This window comes from Sphaeramia orbicularis, chromosome 22 (assembly GCF_902148855.1).
Source record: "Sphaeramia orbicularis chromosome 22, fSphaOr1.1, whole genome shotgun sequence".
NCBI lineage: Eukaryota > Metazoa > Chordata > Actinopteri > Kurtiformes > Apogonidae > Sphaeramia > Sphaeramia orbicularis.
The window spans coordinates 40757248-40783660 of NC_043978.1; the positions used below are offsets into that span (position 1 = coordinate 40757248).

Below are 26413 nucleotides of genomic sequence, written 5' to 3' on the forward strand. Positions count from 1 at the left end.
AATCAAGTATACGTTCAGGATCTGCCCACAGATTCCCCCATCGCCATGTCATCTTCATCATCATCTCCATCCCTGACACAGCTCCCTTCTCCAGCTCCCACCACAGTAAAATCCCTCTCCAAACATTACCCAAACCTCCTAGGCTACATGAGTGCAGATGAGGTGGTTACTTTAATCGAGCTTTTTGGACAGCACAAACTGCAATTTTTGGATTACATTTTAGGCAGTTCTGATAGTGTGACAGATGATCCTGATAATGATGAATCTATACTGTTGGATATAGAAAGACTTCTGTATTACCACAGAGATGCACTGTTTGCTCCTAGTATGAGGCTCACTGATGCACCTCAAGAGGACAAGGATAAGACCAGAACTGTTATCGCCCTACAGAAACTAGAAATGCTTTTGGAAAGAGTGAAGGAGATGTTCAACACAAGGAAAATAGACATTAGCAAAGCAACCTCTCAGGGTACTCTATTCTCTATGAAGTAATCATTTTAATTTGATTCAGTCTTATTTTTATTATTATTTTGATCTATATTTGTCTAAGTCAGAATGCATGTGTTCTCAAATACAGAGAATGCCAGCTGTGATGGTCCAAGCTGTTCATCTCAGGGCATGCATGAGGAAGGGACAGAAACTGCCAAGGAGGAAGACCCTTCTGTAGGTCCGGACGGCAGCGCTCACAGTGATGAAGAGACAGGGGGTGATAACAAAAAACATGTTGCAGAAAAAGACGGGGACCCTGAAAATGACAGTAGAGAAGAGATGGTGAAAGGAAACGAGGATGAAAGTGTGTCCTCTGACGAGAAGGGTAAAAAAATGTCCATCCCTTATAATCACCCAGAATCACTCAGTCAACTTGAAGATATATTTTAATATATTTAAGTCACCCTTCATCAAAAATGATTTTTACACAATAATTAAAAAAAAAAAAAAAAAAAAGTTAAATAATAGCCTCAGCCTGCTGCATTCATGAGTCATGTGACAAACTGCCTCTTAGCTTGGAACATGCCATAGTACTTTATTTAGAGTATCCCTCAAAAGTATCAGAAAATAAACTTCAATATTGTATCACCAATCACATAGTCACATATGATAATATAGTTTTAAAAACCCAGGATGTTTAAGTGTTCATGTATTATTATTATTTTTAATTTTTTTAATTAATTATTTTATTTTCTCTCTGAACATAGGTGTAATAAAACAGATCCTGCACGTCCTCCATCAGATCGTGGAAGGCTCAAGCACCCATGTTCATGCACTGTGGGAGCTCCTTGTGTGGCTTACTGTACAGGTAAAAACAGCTTGAAATGATCACTAACACATAAAGGCCAAAAGCGTCATGTTTTTGTCTACAGCAAATTACATCAAACTATAAAATATGATTTGTCTCTTCTCCTCAGTCTGTATAATCTTAGTCTGATTGAGATTGATACACTTCACAGTACTTCACAGAGTGCATCCAGGTTCCATCACAATTCAGGCTTAACCAGTTTTATTATGTTTAAATATTTGGTCAGCTTCACATATCTTGGCATCAATGACACTTGTACTTTACTTAAGTATTTTAATTTTGCTTCCATATGTGTCAAACCCACTTTGTTTCAGAAGAAAATATGATGCTTTCTATCAACTATTCTAGTCTGAAACTTTATTTTCATTGTGACTTTATATTGTCCAGCCTTCAAAATTTAATACAATATTAAGTGTTTATAATCTTTATGGCTTCTTATGTCTTCTTACATGACTTGAGTCAAAAAATGTTCTGATGTTTTAGTCATCCAGAGAGAAAATCCTCTCCAAAACCCGATGATAGACTTGTGTATTAGGACATTAGGTTTGTTTCCCTTTTTCTTTCCTTTTATGTGTACAGTCCACCATAAACATTAACATTCTGATTACACACTGATGCTCTAGTATTAATAATTTAATCATGCCATACACATCACAAAGTATGAGAGTGTAAGGTACCAAATCTGTATTTTCCTCATGCACTTTTGCGTAAGGGAGGTTTTTCATGCAAGGATGAGGTTCTTAACCCTTTTTGCACTATTTGCAGCCTTGACTCTACCTGGATGCAGAATGGCCTGCTGACAAGCCCATAATTTATCCACAAATTTTGTTTTTGAAGTGTGCACCAACAGGGAGGTCTGGTTCTTTAAGACTCCACTGAACTTGTGACATACTGTCCTGACTGTCTTCTCAGCTGTCAAGCTGGCTTGGCTTTCTCACCATCACTCACATTCCTCAGTCCTTCTGGGTCTATTACATACATCAAGCCAACTGGCAGGCAGAACTGCTATAAACACAAATTCTATTCAGTGTTCTTATGAGCCAAGGGATACTCTAGTTTCACATGGACGAGAATGATGCAATTTCGGTGAGTGAAAACTTTTTTGGAACAGTGACTGGATGGTAGAAGTGAGACTGAGTCAAGTCTTAACCTGTGTCCTACTTAGACCAGCTCAGCCTGTGGCTGGAACTAAAAGCAGGTGGCAAACGATTTAAAGGGGAAGTTTGTGGATGTATACGTCGTTATTTGTGTTAAATGCCAGATAAATTAAGACACTAGAGGTCACGAAGGACAATATCGATACTGTTTTAATTGAATGACACCTGTTTATTCCGGTGTCACATTGAACGTATTCCGATGTGCCAGTGTGGCGTTTTACAATTGGTGACGTTGCGGTTGAACCATTCATTCTGGTGGGGGTGTCTTATTTTCTAATGAGTATTTGAAATGTGGAAAAAGATATATATAAGCCACAGATTTTTTCAAGTATTGTTTTATATCACTATAATGCCGTATCTAAAACTCAGTAATTTATTTGTGTCTTTACAGTGGGTTCTTATTATAGTTCAATATTCTTTCTCCCCCTTCGACGTACAATAGGTTGTGGTTCACTCTTGAGCGTCGGTGTTGTGAATAGGATGTGAAACCGCCGCTAGCCCGGTGTACGGCTAGTTTTAGTTCAGATGTTCGCGTAAACAAAAAAATATAACTATAATATCAGCCAAATGAAAAGTTTTGGATATGGCGGAACATCCGGCAAGTGACCATTTGGCCAGTAAAGCGGCTGACTTCCAGGCGACGGCAGAGGCATACTACAGTATTGCCGTGGAGAAAGTGAAGGATGTACGTTATGTGGCAGATTTCGTTAGCATTTCCTAACTAGCCGAAATAACGTAATGCTCAGACGAAAATTACTGAATATTAGTATTTATTATCAGTACATGTTGTAGGTTTGTAATGTTACGACAAACATTTTACTTGATATGTGTTCTACCAGTGCTGTTTACCAGCTGTCAAAGTTGATATGATATTATATTTCTCTCTGAAATGTTTCTGTGACTATTAAAAGAGTTGGCTAGTATTAACCAGTAGCTAATTGGTAGTAGTTCTTGTGCGACTGGTTTTGAGCCATTTGTTTTTCTACTGCTGAGGGTGTAACCATAGGTATAACTACCTACTATTAAACAGTTGTTACAGCTTTTATTTTGGTATAACCCTGACTGTTTCTAACTTCCAGGCAGACACAGAACCAAGCAAAAATATTTTTTTTAACACTGCACCACCTGTTAAAATGGTGTGTTTTACAGATATGGAGTGCCGGTACTTTGTATGAAAGAGTTCAATGTTAATAAAACCTAGAGCCAAAAGTCAACATTATGTATCCTTCTATGTACACTTCATTAAGCTCAAAGCATCAATGAACTTTACTTTATTTCCAGGATAACAAAGCAGTTAAATCAAACATTATATCTTGCCCGAAGTAAACAGCTCTCTGCTCCTATTCCAAAAGGTTGTATCCTCCCTGCCTGACGACATTAGACCTGGGCCAGACCTGTATGGGGTGCCATGGGAGCCAGTCATTGTCTCTGGTCTGGTGGGACTTGTAACCCTGCTGGTATTCAGCTGTAGATGTTATAGCTCTGTGAGTACTCTACCTGAAATGTAACATTGATTGAAAACCGGGACACAAAGATCTGGTTATCTGTTCATTTATCAAGCCACTAGTCCATCTAATGATCTTTTCTTCATTGTTGTTTTCATCTTTTTCCATTCTACAGGTCAAAAGCAGGATGTATAGAAGTAAGTTATCGCTCTTTTTTCTTTACATCCTAATCATGGCAAATATGTCATCTTCAATCTCTTGTTCCTTCAAGATTTTAGTAGTAACTGTAAAACAATTGCTTACATGCCATCACTTTTGTTGTATGGTCTGTCTTGCAGGTAAAGAAAGGTGGATGGCAGAGCAGGTTGCACAGCTACTGGATGAGAAGTGTAAAGTGCTTGAGACTCTCAGTAAATGTCAACAAGAGGTTGGTACTTGTGTCACAGGAAACTAGATGTAGAGCCTGTCTGTAAAACACCAAAACCACATCAGGGTTGATAGTTATTGAATGAACAAGACTAAAGAATTTCATCTTGTCAACATTAATCAGATATCTTTCTTATCCTTTACAGCATGATGAGCTAGAGAACTCACTTAGGGACAGTGGTGTGTTGGCTCAGACTCAAAAGACAGTGCAACTTGAGGTAAGGCAAAGAAAAAGAAGCAAGGAGTAATACTGTCAGGCTATGCCCATATGCACATTTTCTGAGGCATTACATTAAGTATAAACTATGCTGGTCTCCCAAACAAAGTACGCTTTTTTTAATGAGCCACCAAATCCAGCTTTGTATTTTTTTTTTTTTTTTTGGCTCTGTGACTACAGAGACTTGTTGTTGTGCTCTTTACTCCATTTGCCAGAAGTCACTTTTTCATGACATGTAGCTTGTTACCTCTTTAATTGCTGAATGTTTTAAAATCAAATTATTGAGAAAAATATGCTATATAGAATGTTACATTTGTGTGGAGGCTTTGTCTACATTTTACAATGTAGCCTATCTTACTATTATTATTCAAAGGATGACAATCTGACAACAGCGTCATTCTGATTTTTTTTGTTGCTTCTCCAGGCCAAAGCCAAACAATTACACCATGCTAAAAAGGAGCTACAGAAAAATCTTGAAGAGCTGAAGGATCAGTTGGAACATCAGAGAGAACATAGGATAGAGCAAGAACAGAGAGTAAGAACGCACACAATCAAAATGTATTAATAGATCATATCTTGATAGTTGTTAGAATCACAAGAAAATGTGTGATATTCATCACTTGTCTTGTTCTGGTTATCCTTCAGATAGCAGCGCTTGAGGAGAGCATGAAAACATGTGAAGAGGAAACCAAAGATCTCCAGTCACAAGAGGAACAGGTGCATGTCATAACTTATAACCTCATACATCTCCTTTTTGTACTCCCACATTTTTGTCACATCATTTTCTTTATGCTATTTGCTGTTCCGCTTCCAATAACATCACACCTGTCTTTTTGTTAAGGCACAAACGACAATTAAAGTCTACAGTATGAACAGTGACAGACTTCAGAGAAACCTGGAAACATCAGGAGAGGAGAACACATTGCTGAAGGAGAGCAATGATCAGGTATGATGCTGCACACACCATTTGCAGTTTCATTTTCTTTCCAGCTCTATCTTGCTGTCAACATTGTGTCATTTCTTTGCCTGTGTGTTTTACTTTGCAGTTGCGGCAGCAAGTGGAGGGATGGGCAGAGCGAGTGAATGAGTTAGAGGAAGAGATGAGAAGGTGTGAAATTTCCCACAGCGGGATGCTTCAGGATGTGTCCACCAAGGATGAGCGTATAATGGTATAGTTGGCTCTAACAATAGTTAGTGAACATTTAAGTAACTTGCTGCATGTCCTGCATTTTCACATAAAATTGTAACAATTTGAAAAAAAAAAAAAAGACCCTCAGAATATTATTAACTAAAAAATGAATTCAACACATTTTATTCTGTCATTTATTAATTGGTTGTGGTCCTTAGTTACTTTGATAGTTTTATTTAAACCAATTACGCATATGTTTCCAGTCCCTGACGGATCGACTGCTGAGGATGAAAGCCTGGGATTCAGACTTGGAGGAGGAATGTGAGCAAGGAGGAGAGAAGGAGACATCCAATGGAACAGCAGGAAGGGGTAATCAGAATGCAAAAGGACATGAACCTGATGCACAAGTCCATCTGCAGAAAGTCCAGAAACTTATCTATGCTGCTAAGGTATACATACACATTATGTATTATGACATGACATGTTTACAAACTAAAATGCATATTAGTTGACAAACTTATCTGTAACCACTTATACGATGTGTTTGTATTTCTGTGTAGCTGAATGCAGACCTCAAATCAGTTGATGAAGACAAAGACAGAGTGTTTGCTAAACTGAACGATGAAGTTAAAGCTATAGAAGACCTCCAAGGTGAGTAAGCACACTGATATCTGTCGTATTAACTTAAGGATTGTGATAGATATCTGATAAGCACTGATCTTTTATTTAGAGGTAAATGTATATCGTTGGTCTCTGATGTGTTTTTTGTTGCATCTATGTCTCATGTTTGTTTTTTTACTCTAGTAAGCATTAAAGACTTGGAGAAGGAGAAAATATCTCTACAGTCAGACTCTGAGCACTACTCAGAACAGGTAATGGACCTCAAATTTTGCTATAGCTGTGCTTTTGTTCCACATGGATTGGCCTTTACAATTATATTAATATTCCATGTGGTCAGGTCCAACGATTACAACAGAAACTCCAGATTATGACAGAAATGTACCAGGAGAATGAACTGAAGTTGCACAGGTATAGACATACAAATAAACACACATAAAGGTATGTTTGATTTCTTGATTATCATAAATGAGAAACTGAGGACTTTAATGAACTTGTGCTTGCAGGTTGTTGACAGTGGAAGAAAAGGAACGCTTGCAGAAAGAAGAGAAGTTGAATAAAGCTGACAGGAATATTGCAATGGCCATGGAGGAACTCAACAATTACAAGTAGGGTAGCTGCTTCTTCAAAGTGTGAAACTGGATGTCTTTTTATATAAATTATTACATGTACATCACTGTGTTTCTTTAGACAACGAGCAGAGGAGATGGAGGAAGAGCTGGAGAAAACGAAACAGTCCTACCAGACTCAAATATCAGCACATGAAAAGAAGGCTCACAATAACTGGGTTAGTACAACTTCACCAAAGCACAGAAACACGGGTGATTACCATCCACTATTTATCAGCTAGTGTGGCAGTTATAACATCAAGATCAACATCATCTTTATATTTGCAGTAGACAGTATGAACCTGATAGGACAGTTATAACATCAACCTTCAATTTCATCATGGTTTAGAAATGGTTTTTGGTTAATATGCAGTGTATACAGGCCACGAGTAAATGAAACAAGTGGGCATTTGTTCAGCTGTCTAACAACACAGAAAAAAGTGAATTATTGTTATTTCAGCTGAATTCAGACATGTGATGCACGCACCCATTGTAGCACTGGACTATATGGATACGTAATGTTTGTCTACACTCTGACACTAAACCAGATTAAATGATGATAAATTAAGATTGCAGTCTAGAAAATAACTGTCCCTTACTAAAAATGACTTGAAAACCCTGTGACAATTGCTGCTCATTACTTTTTAATCAAGAATATTACCAAGCATTCACCTAACTAGAAATGAGCACATTTCCTGAGGGAAATCATTAAATTATTAAATGAATATATTTAATATAATTTGCGTTTTTGAGTTTACATCCCTCGGTTTTGTTGACATCAAAAGATGGGACAAATTTCCAGGCAGGACAGTGTACGACATTATTATTCAGGGAAATCGTGAAAAGCATTAATCACCGATCACCGTTTATTAAAAAAAAAAAACATTGTCAGGCTCAAACCTGCGTCACCAGCTTTGTAAAGCTGGACACTTCATTCACTGAGTATTTACTCTGCCTTATGAACTGGAGGTTCAAACTCTGATGGTAATGTGTGCAGATCGCTACATTGATACATTGGCCTCGTTCCCGATCACCACTCAGCAGTCACGTCCTTGAACGGAACCTTCAGTGAGCCGCTAAAGAATAAACTAAACCGATGAATCTAAGTTTGGAGTGAAGAGTGAACGATTCCTTTCCGAGTCGGTTGCTCGATTCAGCGGATCACTACCTCCGCTACTAGTCTCGCGATAAGATCGGAGGTCTTGCCGTAGAGACTTCCTGCTGCACATTACGTCACAGCACTTCCGCTTCCGCCGGATTTGAAACCTAACGATTGATTGCGACTTGTTTATGGGAGGATCGAAGTTCGTGATGGTCTGCAAAATTCCAGTCGTGTGGATTGTGGGGAGCTCCATTGTGAGACGACTGCGCGCTCACATTGAAAAACAGAACCAGGACGTCAACCTGGGTCTGCGGTGCTCCGTGAGCTGGCTCGGCCGAGATGGACGGCGCTGGGAAGAGCTACTGCCTTTTCTCCAGGAGATGAGCTACGCATCCCGTGTGGAGCCTGATGTTATTGTCATCCACTTGGGTGCCAATAGCGTGGGCTTCCAAGGACACGACCGACGAAGCCTCATGAAGAGGATGAAGCACGACATCCTCTCAGTCATGCGGCTCTTCCCCAATTCCTCACTGATGTTCTCCGACATCCTGCCCCGTCGTTGCTGGCGGTACCAGCGAGCGGTCAGCGGCTACGGCATGGAGCGGACCAGGCGGTGGCTGAACGGCGTCATGCGGGGTTTCATGGCAGATTTGGGATGGAGCACCACCATGCACCCCGGTATCACCCTGGAGCACCTGACAGATGACGGCGTTAACTTGAAAGCGGAGGGAAACGATGTTCTTCTGCAGGACATCCGATCATCGTTGGCTAGGGTGTCGAGATTGAGTGTCCAGGTCTATTCATCACCACAAAGGCTCTTTTTCAGAGCTAGCAAACCCACAGTTAAGAGCATTATGGACGGTTCCCCTCTCTGTTTCTTTGCTTAATGGCTGTGATACAAGCACTGAAGCAGTCACTTTATTCACAGTACGATAATTCATATTGTGCATGATATACAAAAAAAATGTTTATATGCTGTTAATGATGATGTAAGGGGTGGAAAAATAATTGTGTAGTAAAATTCCAGAGCTATAGCTGTCACTTTAGTCAGCTCCTTGTCTCAAACATGGACATATCATATCTGTTAGCTTTGCAACAGTGATAAGGATAATAATTTAAAAAAAAAAAAGATAATAATAACTACAGTAAGTCACTTAAGCTCCTTTCCACCAGCATGGAGAAGAGCATGCCGAAGTCTGATCTAAATCACAAAAAAGAAAAAATTAGTGCAGCTCCTGTTTAGACAAAAGTTTCTATCCTAAAAAACACAACACAGACCAACTCTGTGAGCTGGGCGCATGTTTTTTGTTTTGGAAGAGTGAATGTAGGTTCAGTGGTGTGGGAGGAATTGCAGTTCAAAAATGGCTGAGGTCATTTCAGATGGGTCGATTTGGGTGTTTTTTTGTTTGTTTGTTTGTTTTGTTTTGTTTTTGTTGTTTTTTTCTTTTTGTTTTTTACAAAATCCATGCATTGAACCATGAACAAAAGCCATAGCATATCTTATGAGACCAGGTTGCACATTTTTACTGTTTTATGTGTGGGTCTATTTCCAAAGCTCTGGGCTGCATTTTTTTCCTCCAAAATTTTGCTATATATTTGCAATATATAATAAGTTGGTCATAATAATAATAATAATAATAAATATGACAAATCATAATACCATGCCTTGCATTGCATACAAGCACACAGGTAATAATTTGACACCTCTTCATATATTTGGAAGTGGTGACAAATTTCCACTTGTCCACTACATCTGTATGTCTTATGTATGTCCTAATCTCTTCCAGCTGGCAGCCAGAGCCGCAGAGAGAGAGCTAACAGACATCAGAAGAGAGAATGCCCTCTTCAGGCAAAAGTAAGCTTAATTTGATGATTTTTTTTGGTTTTGGTTTGTTTTTTTTCAGTCTCTTACTGAAATGCTAACTAAACTTTTGATTTCTTTTGTTTCACTGAGATTTGATTTATGTATCTATTTTATTAAAAAGCATGCACACACAGATAAATTATAATGTATTTATTTGTTGTTTTAATGAATTACCTGCAAAGTATCTTTGTGCCAATTTGAGTTGTATTTGTTTACAGGCTGACAGACACACAGTTTAAATTAGATGCCCTTGAGAAGGACCCCTATGCTTTGGATAGTCTGGCCAGACCGTTGCCTTTCCGAGGTAAAACACACACGAACATACACACGCTGTATATTCTGTGGCCTCTGTGATGGATACTATTCATGATGGATCACTTTTCTTTATTTTTGAGCTCATTTTGCATTCACCAAACTCTACCTTATCTCCAGCTGAAAGGTCACCGTATGGTCCTTCTCCTCTGGGTCGACCCGCGTCTGAGACCAGAGCCTTCCTCTCTCCTCCTACATTAATGGATGGACCACCTCCTAGATTGTCTCCAAGAGGTAAATTCATAACCACAATCTGAATAATTTATATTTTGCCATGTGCTTTGTGCTCATGTTCTGCACCAATAGTTTTTGCAGCTTGGATTTACAAAAAATACAGCAACTATGATAAGATGGCTGTTGCACGATGAACTGTAGATGTAACTTTTAACTACAATGTAAACCAATACAACTGTAATGAAAATGGTGTAGCAGCATGTTCTGTATGCTAGCATGTTTTTGGCATTTTGGAAAGTCACTGTGTGAAAATTGAGTGTAATATTTTTTTATCTTATTGCCTGTTGGTTTATTGTGAAGGACATGATGCACTCCCATAAGCATGTCTCACTTTGGATGAATTGTCTTATGTGTCTGGAATTTTGTTTCTGCTCCTTCTCCCCTTCATTTCCTTCATCTTTATTCCCGTCTCATTTATGTGATACTTCCCCTCCATCCCTTGCACCATCTTCTTGTTTGGCTTCTTACCTTCTCAGTGACTCGTGGTCCAGTGGAGCCTCCAGGTGGCCAAGGGGAGATGGAGCGGAGTGGAGGTCCTCATTCAGACAGTGGCTCAATCTCTCCTACATGGGAGAGAGATCGAAGGGGACCCCCGCCAGGACCCCTCCCAGGACCTCCTGGGCCCCTAGGCCCTCCAGGTGTGTGTGTGTATGGTAAAGAAGGAAACAGAGTGGACAGAGTGAATATGTAATGTCAACCACAGAGGCCTGACCACCTCCGAAGACACTGAGGACAACAGATAAACAAAAAGAAATAAGTACTTTTTCATGGGTAGTTTGAAAAGATAAAAGTTATTTATGTTAAAGGGGATTTTACAAGCTCTGTTTGGTTTTTGTCGTTTTCTGTGTTTTATAGATTTATTTCTATAACTGAAATATTTGTAGAGCAGGTCGTCCAATAACCGAAGGGTTGGCGGCTCAAATCCTGCTCTGTCCTAGTCATTCTGTTGTGTCCTTGAGCAAGACATTTCACCCTCCTTACCTCCAGTGTCACTCACACCGGTGTATGAATGTGTGTGAATGTTTGGTGGTGGTCGGAGGGTCTGTTTGGCGCGATATGGCAGCCACGCTTCCATCAGCCTGCCCCAGGGCAGCTGTGGATACAAATGTAGTTTAACACCACCAGAGTGAGAATGTGAGCGCAAATAAATAATGGATCATTAATGTAAAGTGCTTTGGGTGCCTTGAAAAGAGCTATAGAAATCTAATCCATTATTATTATATTAAGGCAGAAAAATGGTACTTTTCTTCTCTATGAAATGAAAAAACATGTAATTTCTCTGGCATATAGAAATGAGTCAGCTTTCATACTGTAGTAATAAAGATTTATTGTAAGTGTTCAGTGTCATGGAGAGCCATTGCATTCATCTTCTTAATTTATACATTTAACATTTTCTCTAATACTCATACAGACAGGTGGCAAATTAACATTAAAAAAATCATTACATGTCTTACTACGGTGTTGCACTGCCTCCAACTCTGCTGGAGGGATAGGCACCTTTCCTGAAAAGGATGGTTCTTAATTTTATAATGGAAGTGGACAGTGATGTCTTAACACAGTGGTTCTCCAACTTTTTACAGTGGAGTACCCCATGAAATATACTTTTTTAGCCAAGTACCCCCAACTCTTGCTTCAGCATTTTTGATTGAAAAAAAAATGCAAAATTTGTTCCTGTGCCAAAGGTGTCTGTTTATATTTTCAAAACTTTGTAAACAAACAACATATATTTAACTGGAATATGTAAAAAAGAAAAAAAATTTAAGTAAATTTTGTGTGCAAAACAAACTGAAAAGTGCCGTCTTTTACTGATAAACAAAAATAAATAAGTTGGTCATTAATTAATAAATGAATCTTTCATCAACAAAAAATAATTGCGTAGCTACTCAGATATACTAATTTGAATAATATAAAATAGAAATGTTCTTAAAATGTTTCCAAAGCTGAAACAAGATGCTTGACAACAAAACTATTATATGAATGTATTTATTGTTTTATATTTCAGCATTAGTTCTGAGTGGCCATGGCTCAGGTGGTAGAGTGGGTTATCCAATGACGGAAGGGTTGGCGGTTCGAATCCCGCTCTGTCCTAGTCAGTCCGTTGTGTCCTTGGGCAAGACACTTCACCCTCCTTGCCTCTAGTGCCACTCACACAGTCTGCCCCAGGGCAGCTGTGGCTACAGATGTAGTTTACCACCACCAGAGGGAGAATGTGAGAGTGAATGAATAATGGGTCAATAATGTAAAGTGCTTTGGGTGTGTAGAAAAGCGCTACATAAATCCAATCCATTATTATATTATTATTAGTTCTCATTATTTATTTTGTATTCAGTACATGATGACTTATTTAATGTATTCTTCCCAAAAAAATTCAAGTACCCCCTAGGCTTTTTCCAAATACCCCTGGAGGTATGCATACCCCACTTTGGGAACCCCTGTCCTAACATATTAGCCCAAAATCCTTCATGTTTTAAACTGGATTGAGATCTGGTGGCTGTGAAGTCCACAGTATATGACTGACATAATTTTCATACTCACCAAACTGCTGTGCGTACTCTCATGTTCGATGGACAGACATCATAATACATCATCAACCAAAATAACATGTAACTCATGTCATGATAGTTAAATGGAATGCAGCTGTATTTAAAAGTGAGTCGCAATTGTGTCTGTGAAGCTAAAACTTCAACTACTGTATATTATGTGCATGGGAATGCTAATGCATGTACCTTGTGTTTGATGCATTTTGAGATTTGACAGGAATGTCTTGCTGTCTGTGGAGCACAAAAATGTTTAATACAGGCCCAGTGTGTAAACTTTAGGAGGATGTTATTGAAGAAAGTGAATTTAATGTTCATAATTGCATTTTCATTAGTATGTAATTATGTGAAATAATAATCATCTTTTTTCACCTTTGAATCTGCTCTTTATATCTGCAGAGGGGGCCTGTGGTCTCTGCAAAGTCCACAATGTTGCGCTGCCTTGTTTCTAATGTTGTTCAATGCAGGCTGTCTCTTGTTCTTTCGTTTTATAGTGGGTGACATCCAGTGTTAAGATTATTTTCACCTACGTTGGAGTGCAGACCAGCAATAACATCCCATTTACTACAGAGTCCAGATTAGGCAAAACAGACGCTGTTTCAACGGGGCCCTTTTGTATTTCCTGCAGCCTCTGTTGAGATTGAGTGTGCTATTCACCTGGTAGCAATCTGCAGCTTCACCACTAGATATCACTAAATATCATACACAGAACCTTTAAATCATTTATCACAAAGATAAACATCATTTTGGCTCAGCGTCCAGGTTCACAAACTCCCTCTATCGGAGTGATCTTGAAAACACCAAAATGTATTGGACATTTATAACATTGTCAAGAGATTTAAAAAGTGTTGTTTTTGCTTTCCCTATCTTTCTCAGGCTATATTTTCCCAGAATCAGGAGGACCCATGTACAGAAGAGCTCCCCCATTGGGTCATGTCCCTCCTCCTCCTCCCGGCTCTGTCCCACTTGGACCCAGAGGTGTCCCTCCTGTCAGACCCCCAGGACCACCTGCAGACATGGGAGGTGAGTGTGTCATACAAAGAGAAAGGCTTCTGTCAAAAACATTTACTGTATATAAATACTGAAAAATAGAAGCTGAACGTAAAATTCTGTGAATATGTACACACGTTTGTATGGTCAGACATTAGTCACAACTGTTACTGAATGTTTTGTCAATGCAGATGGGCCATACAGAGAAAACAGCTTCGGACCTGGTGAACAGGACCATAGAGAGGTAAAAAATATTATGCATAGTGTTTGTGTGTGCTAACCTAAATGTACAGTTTTGTAACTTTACATATTGTGTTTCCTTAGCAGACTGGTCCTGGTGCTCCCCCTGAGGGAGATCCAAAGATGGGGGGCATGCCTCCTCCTGGACCCCCAATGGGTCCTGTGGATGGTTCCTTTCCTCGAAGGGCACCCTATGGACCTCCACCTCCTGATTTCTACCCTCCCAGGGGACCAGGGGGACCTCCCATGCCTAGTAAGTAGTTATAGCTACAGTATTATCTCATAATAGACGGGCTTATCTCCAAATGTCATCAGCCTAACTCTCTTTGCCTGTCCCCTCTACCAGTGTGGGGTCCTCCTCCTCCAGGGATGATGTTCCCCCCTCGTTTCCCTCCAGGTGGACCTCCTCCTCCTCATATGGCCCCATATGGTATGCCTATGCGGCCTCCTCCACCTGATGGCTTCCCTCCTCCTTCTATGGGTCCTCCCCCTCCTCAGCAGCAGCGCCCCTCCCCACCACACAGTCAGTCACCAGAGGAGCACACGCCTTCACCACAAGACATCATTTGATTCCAGTTTTCCAACAGTTTGGAGATGACATGCCAAGATACCAGTTTGACTCAGTGATAAATGGATGGCAAGCAGTTCGCTGTGTTTGAATGAGAAATGGGTGTCGTTAGAGGGGAAACTATCAGTCGTCATTAGCCTGTGTTGTTGCCGTCTGTCTCCTCTATTGACATCTGTGTTTCCCTTTGTTGTCAGGCTTGTCATTTACCTTCTTTTCTATGTGCAATTCTCTCCCTCATGCTGTATTGTGCAATTTCACAGACAGAATCATGGCAGTGTGATCTGTATGTGTGAGGAAGAGAATATGGCTGTGGAAACAGGAAACAGTTACTTGATAATGCAAGAAGGAACTTAAAATTGAACTGAGGTGTAGAGAAAAGACATTGGTGTGTTTATACAAACCACCACCAGTCAACATTTCTCTTTGAAGGCCCGTATTCCAACATCTTTCCTCACAAGCTAAAAAGCAGCCATTAATCATGTGTTTTGTTAGTGACCTGGACTCATACATTCTGTCATACTGTATTAGGTCTGGTTTTAACTCACCTGAGTTGATTTAAGTAAAATGACACATTTTATTTGATTTTGAATGGTCTCCATAAGTAGGAATTCTAATTAAATGTCACTGGCTCATCTGTGACTCTTTAGGGTTTGCCTTCATCAAAGCTGTTATTTCCCAACAGTAGCAGCTCATAAACTATGCTTTTTTTATTATCTTGTTACAACCCTCTATTTGGCTCAAGCTGGGAAAAAAGTGGCTAAATTTAGCCACTTTTATTGTGTTGAAGCAGTGAATTCAGTGGACTGACTTGAGAAGAGGCTATTTAGGCCTTCAGAGCTAGAGAGACGTTTATGTGAATTTTGTAAAATGATTATTAATAGATGAATAAAGACTGTCAAATTGTCAGTGCCTCCATAATTTCACTGTTTTCAAAGACTAACAAATGTATTTTTTTCTGAAAAACCACTAGTGTCCACCCCAGATAACAAAACAGACATGTAAACTAGAAATCATGGTTGGTTAGTAATCAGTGTTATATAATGTACATACAGGTGCAATGGACAACTTTTGAAAATGAACATTTGTAATTGCAAATAGTCCTGTACCATTTCCATTGTAGTCTCTGCTCTAATTTATTTTAACCTAGACTGTACAGTCTAACTTATTTGTAGATTATGCAGAGTATCCAGCCTCTATTGCAAGACTTGTGAAAAGTGTGTAACTTTAATTCTAGATGTAACATGCCTGATGAATATTGAATAATATATCAAATTTTACTATGCTTGACACGGGTCCTTTTTTTTTTTTTTTTTTTTTGCTGAAGAACCTGGTTCATTTCATCATAATTAAGCTTCAAGGCAGGACATCTAAGGGTGCTAAGTTTGTAAAATGAGTCACCTTGACCTGTGTTGTCATGTACTGTATGTTTACAGAAGTTGATGTGATGTTCTTTGCCTGAGTTAGAAAACAAGCTGTATGGACAGGTCTGTTGTTAATCTTGTGTGACATATGTATTTTGAGTCCTTTTACGCAATGCATAGATTAACTGAATGTTTTAATATCTGAAAGGAAAGTTTATCCCAGTGTGCATACCTGTCTCCTGTATATCCAAAACCTTATAAGGCAGACTGCTAAAGGACATTTTTGTCATTAGCCAGGGTCAGTTGAGGCCTTTTCAGTCCAAATAAAATGGTGGTAGTTTTTCCATCTAAGTAAATGATCAATCAGTTTAACTATGTTGGCTGAGGACCACAGAGCCACTCTGAAATGACAGCAATAGCAAACTTGGACCCTTTAAATAGAACACTCCTGAGCTGATTCTGACCAGACCTACTTTAACCAGTCTTATAGGAACGATAATGATTAAACCAGAGATTCACTGATGATTTACCACATTTTAAAGGAGGTTGGCCGGTCAGAGTTTGCACTTTCCGTTCTTAGTGTGCTACTAGTAGGGATAATGGAAAAGGAGTGATGATGGATGAATGTGCCATGAAACTGTTTATCACTCATGGTGGTGTGTGCACTCTTCTCACCCTGTGGACAGTTTGAGAGAATGAGGTGGAGTAGGATGGATCGTAATTTAAAGTTATGGACACTAACATTTAAGCCGGTTAGTGTTTGGGCCTCTATATCCTGCACCACTTTGCTTTCTATAAAATCTATAATGGAACAATGCTAAATATTTAATTCTCACTACGGTGGTTAGTGCTTTTAAAGAGCTTAGCTGAAAATATGGAGGCTCCTGTTAGTCTGCCAGAACTCTGATCATTAAATCACCCACTGTAAGAAGCCAATGCAACTAGAAATATGGACACCTCAAAGTGCTTTTAGAAAACATTTAATTGCAAAATTTCCCATGCATACCATCAACAATTCAACAATGACACCAATGTACCTGACAATAACTTTGTTTGCTGAAAAATACTGATTTAATATATCACACCACCACCACTTCAATTCATAAAAACCTCAATTATAAAAAGTAATCGTCTTTTCACAAGTTTCACAAGTTCAACCATGTGATGTGACTGGAAGGACATGGCAGTGTCTCTGCTTCTCACAGTCCAGGTGGTTAAAATAAAATATGACAATTGGTCTTTGAAATTGGAAAACGACGCAGCTGACTCGCTGTTAAACAAATCTTGGAGGCACACCAAATTGTTATTAAATGCACTTGGATCATAAAAAAAATATATATCAATGTAATGACAGGTCACAGCTGCAACAGGACACTTGTATGTCTCTGTGTATTTCAGGAAACAAACACAAAACAGGAATCGTCACTGTAGACACTAATGATACACAATAAACGAAGTTTCATAAGGACAGTCATTAAGCATGGAAGAATCTCAGAAAGAGAGAAGAGGTAGGTATATAAGAAGATGATCTAACGGCAATACTTAGTGGCAGACTTCTATGAAAGGATACCTGGGTATTATAATATTACATATATATTGACCTTGGATGTGAAGCAGTTAAGTCAGTGTGGTTTGATCACAAAAAAAAAAAAAAAATAGCCAGGTATTCCAAAAAATACTGTATACGGTTAACGTCCGTGGGACTATGCTTTTGCAACCATTCTGTCTACTTCCAAAAATGCTGGTGTATAAATGTCACTGATAGTAATTTTTTTTTTTTTTTTTATCTCAGTCTGACATTATCTTACTTTATGTGTTGTTATAATTCTGAGGTTTGAATTATCACTGAGCTCATTATTTCCAAAATCACTACAACCAGTAAGTCCTAAAAATTCAAAGGTACCAAAGAACATGACTCATGTAATGCAGCCACTGTGAAGTGCTGGATGCCCCATGAAAACTGAAGCAACTGTCCATCTGATCACTACCTAAATATTCAAAACATGTCTAACTACAGGTTGACAAAAATAAATGAGTAAAAAATGTAAAACTTTTCATGGCACAATGGATCATCACCATATGTCGTAGAAACAGTTTTTTTCCTATAATGCATTGGAGGCTTTGTCATTAACTCTTTTCATGTAAAGATGGCAAACGATGTGGATTGACACCATGAAAAGACACCATCCTTAGATTTGCTGGTGTAACATTTACAGCCACCTGCTGATGAATACGTTGCAGCAAATGACGCCAAAACATTGAATCAAAGTCAGCTGGAAGCCCTGGTACCAGACATATAGTGTAAACAGCTTCTAGTTCTATTCCTATTTATTTAACCAGGTAAGTTAGTTGAGAACTGATTCTCATTTGTCCTTTAAAGGGATTTAAAATCCTTGAGTCCATGTTGTGTGTGCTTGTTGACACAAGTCACAGCTTACTGAGTGGTGTCACCAACAGGGAGGGCTATGGCAGAAGAGGATTGTGGCATATCCTGGGAAAATTCGAGGAAAAGTTCAACTGTTCACAACATTTCTGTCATTAGAAACGTGAATGTATTGTGTATTCTGTTGAGGTCCGTGAATGGCTGAATGTTGTTCTTAATGTTTGTGCGTCTCAGCAGTTGAGAATGGGTCTGTTTCTGTCAGGTCTGAATGGGAACACAGTGCTGTCAGGGTCAGCCTTTCCTCTGTGGGGACCCAGCGTAGCCACGGCCTGGTGAACACACACATACGTGCACAAGTTATTAAAAAGACACAAACAACTCTCACTGTGGAGAAAATACACACTTATATACATACACACCTTTCTAATGGCTGTCCAGTCCTCTAGGATGTCCAAGTCAGGAAGCATGTAGACTATATATGGGCGTGAGCAGGGTTAAGGTCAGTGACAGATACAACAAGCAACAATCAATCTACATCTGACTAAAAATATGTATTTAAGTTAATGCAGCTTTGTGACTTCTGCAGGTCCTTTAAAAGTATAACATCCTATAATGAATGTTACGTATTAAAACATTTTATACATGACTTTTAAATCATTAAGTCTGATTGAATTATGACATTAATGTAACTTTTTATGTTAAAAGTTTCAAGGAAATTTTCTATTGACCACACTGTAACAAAAAAACAACAGAAATGAAACCAACATGAAGCTTTTAAACACTGTGCAGCCTGGTCAGGGCTGATTAGAGGACACCAGTGTTGGGGTATGTGGCCTAATTGTGGTGTCTCCCCTCATCAGAACAATAGCTATTTTTAGGAAGTTAAAACTGCATCTGTCGACATTACTTTCATCTAATATGAGTAAGTGCTAGTCCAACAAGTTTTCTGATAGGAACAGTAGTTAGTGCTCAGTTCAAGTCTACTGAAAATAAATGATTCAGAGGCCTCTGCACCTTATCTAAGAAAACACTTAAATCAGGCAATAGAATGGTATAAGGAGCCCCTTTTAGACTGCATTCATTCATGATAGCCTTAAAAAAGGCTTAAATTGAACTTCATAAAACCTGCAGAAGGACCATACTAAGATTACAATGTAAACGCTGTATAGATTGAAATGTACAGTTAATGTGGTAGTATGAGCATTCACAAGCATCAATGGTGGAAGGATATCAGACACCACTGAAGGGCGTCTCCTCTTCTTGTCTGGACTCAAAGCATCTCTTCTCTTCTTCCTCCCTGACAATTCATCATTCCACAGCTCTGACAAAGAGACACAAAAAGGCTTAAATATTTTGCTCGGAGTAAAATACTGTGAAAATGTATGGCATTATCTCATAACTGAAATTACAGTGGTAATTACACAATATAAAATGAATGTGTGTGATACCTGATGTGATGTCAATACTGTGTCTATCCTCCTCCAGTCTTCTGATTTTTTCCTCTAATTCATTCTGTACTGTATCAAACAGCAGGAGCTTCTCACTCTGTGTAGAAACAAAATTACATGTTAACACAATGAATCTAGGGATTCTGTTTAGACTTAGCTATATCTCTCTGTATGACAAAAATTAGTAACAACATGTATGTAAGCACGTGTTTATAAATATATATATATATATATCTAACCTCCCAGTGTTGACATGCTGCTTGGAGCTCACAGTCATACTTATTTTTGACAGACTCCAGACACAACTCCCTGTAAATACCTGGCAAATAGAGAAACAAACAAAGTGGGAGTCAATATGTCACACTAAAAATTGTGCAAAAAAATGTATGTGTGTACAAATTACCTGCCACCTTGGTGCGGACCTGCATATTCTCCAATAATACAGCAAGAGGCTCTAAGTATTCTGCTGCCTGGCCAGCCTCAACCTCTGAGAGCTTGCTGTTCACCTGGCTGAGGCGTTCCCGATACAGCCTGTGCACAAATGCACATGTAACTGGACTCATTCTTAATTGAATTTTTACATCATTTATCTTTTCTTATCAGATACACTTAACAACTCTTTAACACATTCTACATTTTAGTACAAGTCATTTTCAGCCTTACTGGTCCTTAAGATCTGTGAACTGTTTTTCCAGGTTGGACATTTCATCCAGACACTCCATCCTCCTTCGCTCACAGTCTTCCTCATCCATTTCTTGACAAAATGAAACACATACCAACATGAGGGAACTTGAGGTTGAATATCTGTATGTATGTGTCATCATGGGTATACAATGGACTGTTATATAAAATAAGACCTTTGTCAGCACCATGAGAACCATACCTTCATAAAATGATTTACTTTAAGCAAATTGTTGATTCAATCATATAGGGAGTGCTGTGTTTTATGCTTTCTCACCAGAGCTGTCACCATCCTCGGAGACTGAGGAGGTGTCCGAGTCCTCCTCCTCCGAGCTGGAGGCCTCTTGCTCCTGCTCCTCAACCTCCATCTCCTCCCCTGTGTTCTCCTTCTTCTCCCGGTCACGGTGTACCGGCATGGCACCTCTGGGGATAGAAGAAGACAGAGGACGGCTCCTGTATCAACCTTTACTAACTTTACGTTGTTGCCTTTTGTGAACAGAATGTATCATCTTTACACCCACTGTACCATTTTATTAGATCATTACGGAAATAATTTTAGTGCTATACAGAAGCAACAGTGAAAAATATTTCAGATTGTCCTTACGTATGCACTAGCTTAATCTGAATGTACTTAACCATACAACTTCATTTGTAAGTAATTGTATTGACAGGTTGTTTGATGTGACGTGAAACGCTTATGTGTCGCCTAGAACGAAACCAAACACATATCGATATGGTAGGATATACAGATTAAAATAAATAAAAATGGCAATATGCAACAACCCTTTTCGCTTTAACAACATATTGGTCTTTAAATCGTTAACAGTACAAATATTCATCAACCCGTCGACCAAGCGTTAAGCTAGCATGTTAGCAAAAATACTACAGCTACGTTAGTTAAGTCGCAAGATCAGCGCGACTTGTTACACAATATTTTGATAAGGATGTTTTAAACTAATCAATATCTCACAAAATAGAGAGCTGTTAGTTATGTGGAACAGTCTTTTAATAAAAACGACGACAAAAAACTGAAACTTACGTTGTTCACAGTGGCACTCGCGTGTAAAAGCTAGGCTAAAAACAAATCTCGGTTAGGCGCCCTTGGTCCAGGGAACTGTAGTTTTCTGTATTGCTTGCGTCACAATGATAACTAACTTAACAGCAGGTGTGAACTACGCTACCCAGCATTCACGATTGCCGCTAGAGGCGGAGAATTCGACCATGGATTTGTTAAAAGGACTTTAAAATCTTAGTCCTAATAGTTTTTTGACATTATATGAATTTATACAACTGTATATAACACATGCCACACAGTGAAAAATATACAAACAAAGGTCATGAGTTTTTGTACTGTCCTAGTGTTGAATATTTCTGGTATCTATTATTTTGTTTTCCCTCCTCCTTTCTCCGCCATGATGTTTTCTAAGTGAGCAGCGGGGATAAGAGCTAACCAGCTAGTTTAGCCGTCAGGCTGCGGACTGTTTTGGAAGGGAGGTGCAATGGATGGATGCTTTACCCCGCTACGTTTTGCCTGAAATTGGTCGTACTTAATGCAAAATGCGCCCTCACCGACAAATATTATCACTCGATATATTCCGCGAGATTGCGGAAAGCTGCTAATTCGCAGCGTGACGTTTATTAATATTCCCGGAGCATCGGTTTTCGTCCTAATTTAAAGATTATCGTTAGCTGAAGCTGTTTAAGTGGCTACAATCAGCGCTAGCTCCTCCTTGCTGTCTACCATCGCATTCTTGTGTCTCCTGCCTCAGGAATGTTCTCAAAAAAGCCTCATGGGGACGTTAAAAAATCAACACAGAAAGTGTTGGATCCAAAGAAGGACGTGTTAACGAGACTGAAACATCTGAGAATAGTCATAGGTAAGTTACAAACCTTGTGAAGGAGCTAACAGGTTAGCTTCAGTCCACTCAGTGAGAAGGCTACACCAAACTCAGTAAGAAAATCTCGAAAGTCAGCGTTACCTTGAATGTTTATAGAGAAACAAGCTCTTTACAAGAAACTTGACAGGTGCTGTGGATTTCCAGGTACACACTCTTTAATTCGGCATTGTCATTAGTCGAATATAAATCATTTTGTTGACTTAATTTTTTTCTGCATTCGTTAATATTTTTAGTTGTAGTTTTTTTCCTTTTTTCACAAGAATAACTCTAAATTAATGGAAAGAATAGCGTCTGTGAATGCTAATCTTAAACTGAGAATGGATTAATTGAGGAATTGAAATGGCAACAACCAGATGCCCTTGTGTTATGAAATCTTGTAAAGACGTTTTGATGTTTTATACATTGATCAATACTGTCACCAAATTATTCTACATTTGTAAAGGCTTTAAACTTTAGTTTGAGTTAGGGCCATTGTATAGATAAGAGTGGGGTGTTATTAAATGATGTGTGTGATCCCAGTGATGCTGTTGTGATTGTTTGAGGGGAGTGTCCGAGTCCTGGACAAAGACACAAGTGCTCTAGACATGTTTGAGATGGGTTACAACACCACAACAATTACACTGTTAATCACTGGTTAGAACAGAGGAGAAAACAGGGTAATTAAAAGGAATGTGGACCTGTGAATGCATGTATGTACTTGTGTTCATCTTATCTGACTCACATATAGTTACTCTCAGACATACACACCCACAGTACAAACACACTGACCGGAGGGGGAAACAGCCTTTACTATTTCCTCTCTATGTCCAGTACAGTAGCTCAACTTCCTGTTTCTATTGTAAGAGCTACTGTGTTTGTGTGTGCTTGAGAAACAGAGAGAAAGGGGTGTGCCCCTGTTCAGTGCTCTATGGGGAATGCAAGACCTTGATAGCAATCACAGAGACTCCAACACAAACGCATTAGAGTCACATTGTTTGAGAAGGAATGTTTAAAAAGTTGAACAGCTAACCACAACATCTTGATGACTATAGTATCTCACCACCACTATTTTATATTTGCACAGTTATGCCCCTTTGAAGAAATGTTTACTTTTGCCATTACAGGAATGAGGACTGTTGACTGATTTTATTTAATTTTGATTTCATGAAAAGAACTTATGATAGATTAGTGATTTATTGTAGTTAGCTCTGATATAGAATAATAACAAAATGTATCTTTGGCTATCATGGATTATCAATAAATTGTTTGTTAAGGTTGTAGAGCTCCACAAATAATCATATTGCAATCAGCCTGTGCAAATACAGAGTTATCCACTTTTTAGCACACATTCACAGTGTTTTTAACAGCACCTAAACCATGTAAGCCTCTGATCTTGTGACTACTCTTGTCAATATTAGTTTTTGATTATTCTTTTTAATTTGAAAGATGTGACTGATTACTACAGTTGCAGGTTATATCATTTATGAACATATTTTTTGAAATTCTTTTACACCACAGGTCACGGTAAAACTCTTCCACCTGCATGTTTTTTGTATAAATAGTTTACTGATAGCACGTTAAGTACTTGGAAAATGTGCAATGCTTTGTCAAATGATATCAAACTATGATATTACTACAACTATGATCTCATAACTGCAGTAATTAAGGTCTCACAGAAAATTACAGAAAACATAACCACAAAAGGCTGTAATCTAAAGGTCTGACTCTGGCATGTATGGTGATATTTTTGGTTTAATGACATAGTATGTGAATGTTTGTATATGTTTGACCTTGGACAAAAATACATTTCAGAGCTGTTTTAGATAGGAACCAGTTCAGTACTCTTTAATACTAATATTACTTTCGGAGCAGCACAAATATGTAGCTAATGAGTGACTAAATAATTGGCTTTATGTTTCTGGAGATGGAACTTCATCACATCAGGTTTTGAAATGCACTACTAAAAAAGATGAAAAAAAGCAATAGGCTACCAAGACCTTACAAGGACAACTACTATGGCATCAGACACAGGCACGCTCTGTGTGAATGTGTGTAGCAGAGTTCAGCTTTCAGGCTTCATATAAACAAACCTAGAGACACGCGATCACTGGAGGCTCCTCTATGTGTGTTGGTGTCAGTTGGTGTGAACCCGTGTGCAAGCTTGTGTGCGTTTGTGGTATAACACAGTCCTGCACGCCTTTCTATTTTCTTTTCACTTTGACCTCGAAGTGCTGTGGGTTGATATGTTTTATCTCAACCTCTGAGCTAGTGTCTCTCCCTCTTAATGACAGTTGTAGCATTGAGACAAAGACTCAGTCCAGGACACATTAAGGTAAACTTCCTGTCCTTGAGAAAAGTGCTGTGCCCTGGGAGCCAGACTGAGCTGAGTGTCCTCCACTGGGCTTGACATGACAGTGTTTCTGTTTAGAGAACCTAAATGCTGTGGTTTTTACTCCCTGTGATGAAATGTAAGAATCATGTGTTGTGTACACACCAGGGTTTTTTCTTCCTCTTAAGACTAACATATTTGTTTTGTGGGATTATTTGGATTTGTGAAGAAGATATCAATGTTTTTTGGACATGTTGTGTGAATAGGAATGGTGCTGAAGTTGTGAATGTTCTGTCTAAATTATTCAGAGAACAGGTGAATTTTTCTGTCTGACCGGACATCGTAGTTTATTAACAGTTAAAATCTCGTGTTGTTTTCCAGAAAATGCAGAGCCCTCTGAGCTGAAGCATTTTTTTTGATCTGAACTACTCCCATATCTACTATGTATTCTTTGAGAACTTTGTCACCATCGAGGTCAGCCTCAAGCAAAAAGGTAAGGTTTGCTAACTGCACATAAATAGAAGTGATCCCTGATAGGCTAGCTATAGAGTTGTACACTACTTCCAGTTTTTTAGGGTTTCCTCAACCTCATCTCTCTTTCAGGTCACAAGTCTCAGAGGGAGGAGCTGGACTCTATCCTCTTCATCTTTGAGGTAACAATGGAATAAGAGGATATGACCATAATAATTAACTGTGTGGTACTTTGTAAAGAACAGACACACTGGTGAATAGTTCTAAATTTAGCTTATCAAGAGGATTTATTTTGTAATATGTGAATAGAGATCAGGGTTTGCCTGTTATGTTTTCTTCTCACTGAACACTCACCATGGAGTGCTTTGGGAATCTGACATCCAGCGTCTGACCTTTTGACTAAATCACTGAAGTGTTTGTGATTCCACAAGCTCTAATCTTCTGTAGGTGGTCCTGTTTCCAGTACTCCAACACCAGCTGGTATTGACCTCAGGCTCAGATCACTGGCATTTTGCAACACCCAGAGCTGGGTGGTGGTGTTTAAAAGAAACCAGGATAAGATAGCAGACAGTGTTTGTGTCTGTACTTCACCTCCATCTGCCTCAATACCCTTCTCTTTAAATCTACAACAGAGATGGGAAAGGAAAAGATTGACTTCTATGTGTTGATTGAAATCAGGCTATAAAAAAATATATTGTGCTAAATGAAATTAATTCGTTGTGTTAAATTTGTACATATTTTTCAATTATTCTTTATTATTTCTTTGTTTTTTCTGTAATTTAATTGTCTGAACCCTATGCCATAAACCTGAAAGTGCTATAGCTACTACAACTTGCATATGGGCAAAAACTTATTTAACTTTAACTGATACAACAGTGAGGAGCTTTTCATTTTTTTTAACAGCCATCAGTTTGTTAGAGAGCATAAAGACTGGACTGTGGAGCAATGGTTGGTTCAGCAATATTATGTGTCCAAAGAATGAGGTCAGCTGACTACCTGAATATACTGAATGATCAGGGTTGAACAGTGCGATGATTTCTTTTTTTTTTTTTCTCCTCCCTGATGACAGACATACTCGAAGATGACAATGCAAGGATTCATCAGGCCCAAAATGTGAAA

At 38.8% G+C, this 26413-nt stretch overlaps 3 protein-coding genes across 4 annotated transcripts in view; 2 read left to right on the plus strand and 1 right to left on the minus strand.

Moving 5' to 3' along the window:
* Positions 1–2240: 2240 nt before the first annotated feature.
* mia2 (MIA SH3 domain ER export factor 2) lies at positions 2241–16026 on the plus strand. Of its 2 annotated transcripts, none has more exons than XM_030126917.1 (23): positions 2241–2383; positions 3807–3938; positions 4075–4096; positions 4238–4326; positions 4472–4543; positions 4967–5077; positions 5188–5259; positions 5384–5488; positions 5589–5711; positions 5935–6120; positions 6232–6322; positions 6476–6543; positions 6630–6700; positions 6796–6897; positions 6980–7076; positions 9787–9854; positions 10082–10167; positions 10296–10409; positions 10886–11047; positions 13823–13969; positions 14128–14180; positions 14261–14429; positions 14523–16026. In XM_030126917.1, exons 1-23 carry the CDS (start codon positions 2360–2362, stop codon positions 14744–14746), a joined length of 2388 nt encoding a protein of 795 aa, XP_029982777.1. In that variant the 5' UTR covers positions 2241–2359; the 3' UTR covers positions 14747–16026. The 2 variants fall into 2 exon arrangements, with proteins under 2 accessions (XP_029982777.1, XP_029982776.1); XM_030126916.1 differs by lacking the exon at positions 2241–2383 and adding an exon at positions 2928–3139.
* Positions 16027–17071: 1045 nt separating this feature from the next.
* Positions 17072–21754, minus strand: brms1la (BRMS1 like transcriptional repressor a). The gene is made up of 9 exons (XM_030126920.1): positions 21657–21754; positions 20895–21040; positions 20600–20690; positions 20340–20467; positions 20176–20255; positions 19937–20033; positions 19720–19809; positions 18908–18972; positions 17072–18817 (listed from the first exon to the last, which is right to left on the minus strand). The coding sequence occupies exons 2-9, from the start codon at positions 21031–21033 to the stop codon at positions 18719–18721; spliced, it is 789 nt and encodes a 262-aa protein (XP_029982780.1). The 5' UTR covers positions 21034–21040; positions 21657–21754; the 3' UTR covers positions 17072–18718.
* Positions 21755–21842: 88 nt separating this feature from the next.
* Positions 21843–26413, plus strand: part of ralgapa1 (Ral GTPase activating protein catalytic subunit alpha 1) — a 76144-nt gene continuing 71573 nt past the window's right edge. Inside the window, 4 exon segments of the mRNA XM_030126915.1 lie at positions 21843–22494; positions 25205–25233; positions 25235–25316; positions 25427–25476. Coding sequence (XP_029982775.1) covers positions 22389–22494; positions 25205–25233; positions 25235–25316; positions 25427–25476 — 267 coding nt within the window. The 5' untranslated portion in view covers positions 21843–22388.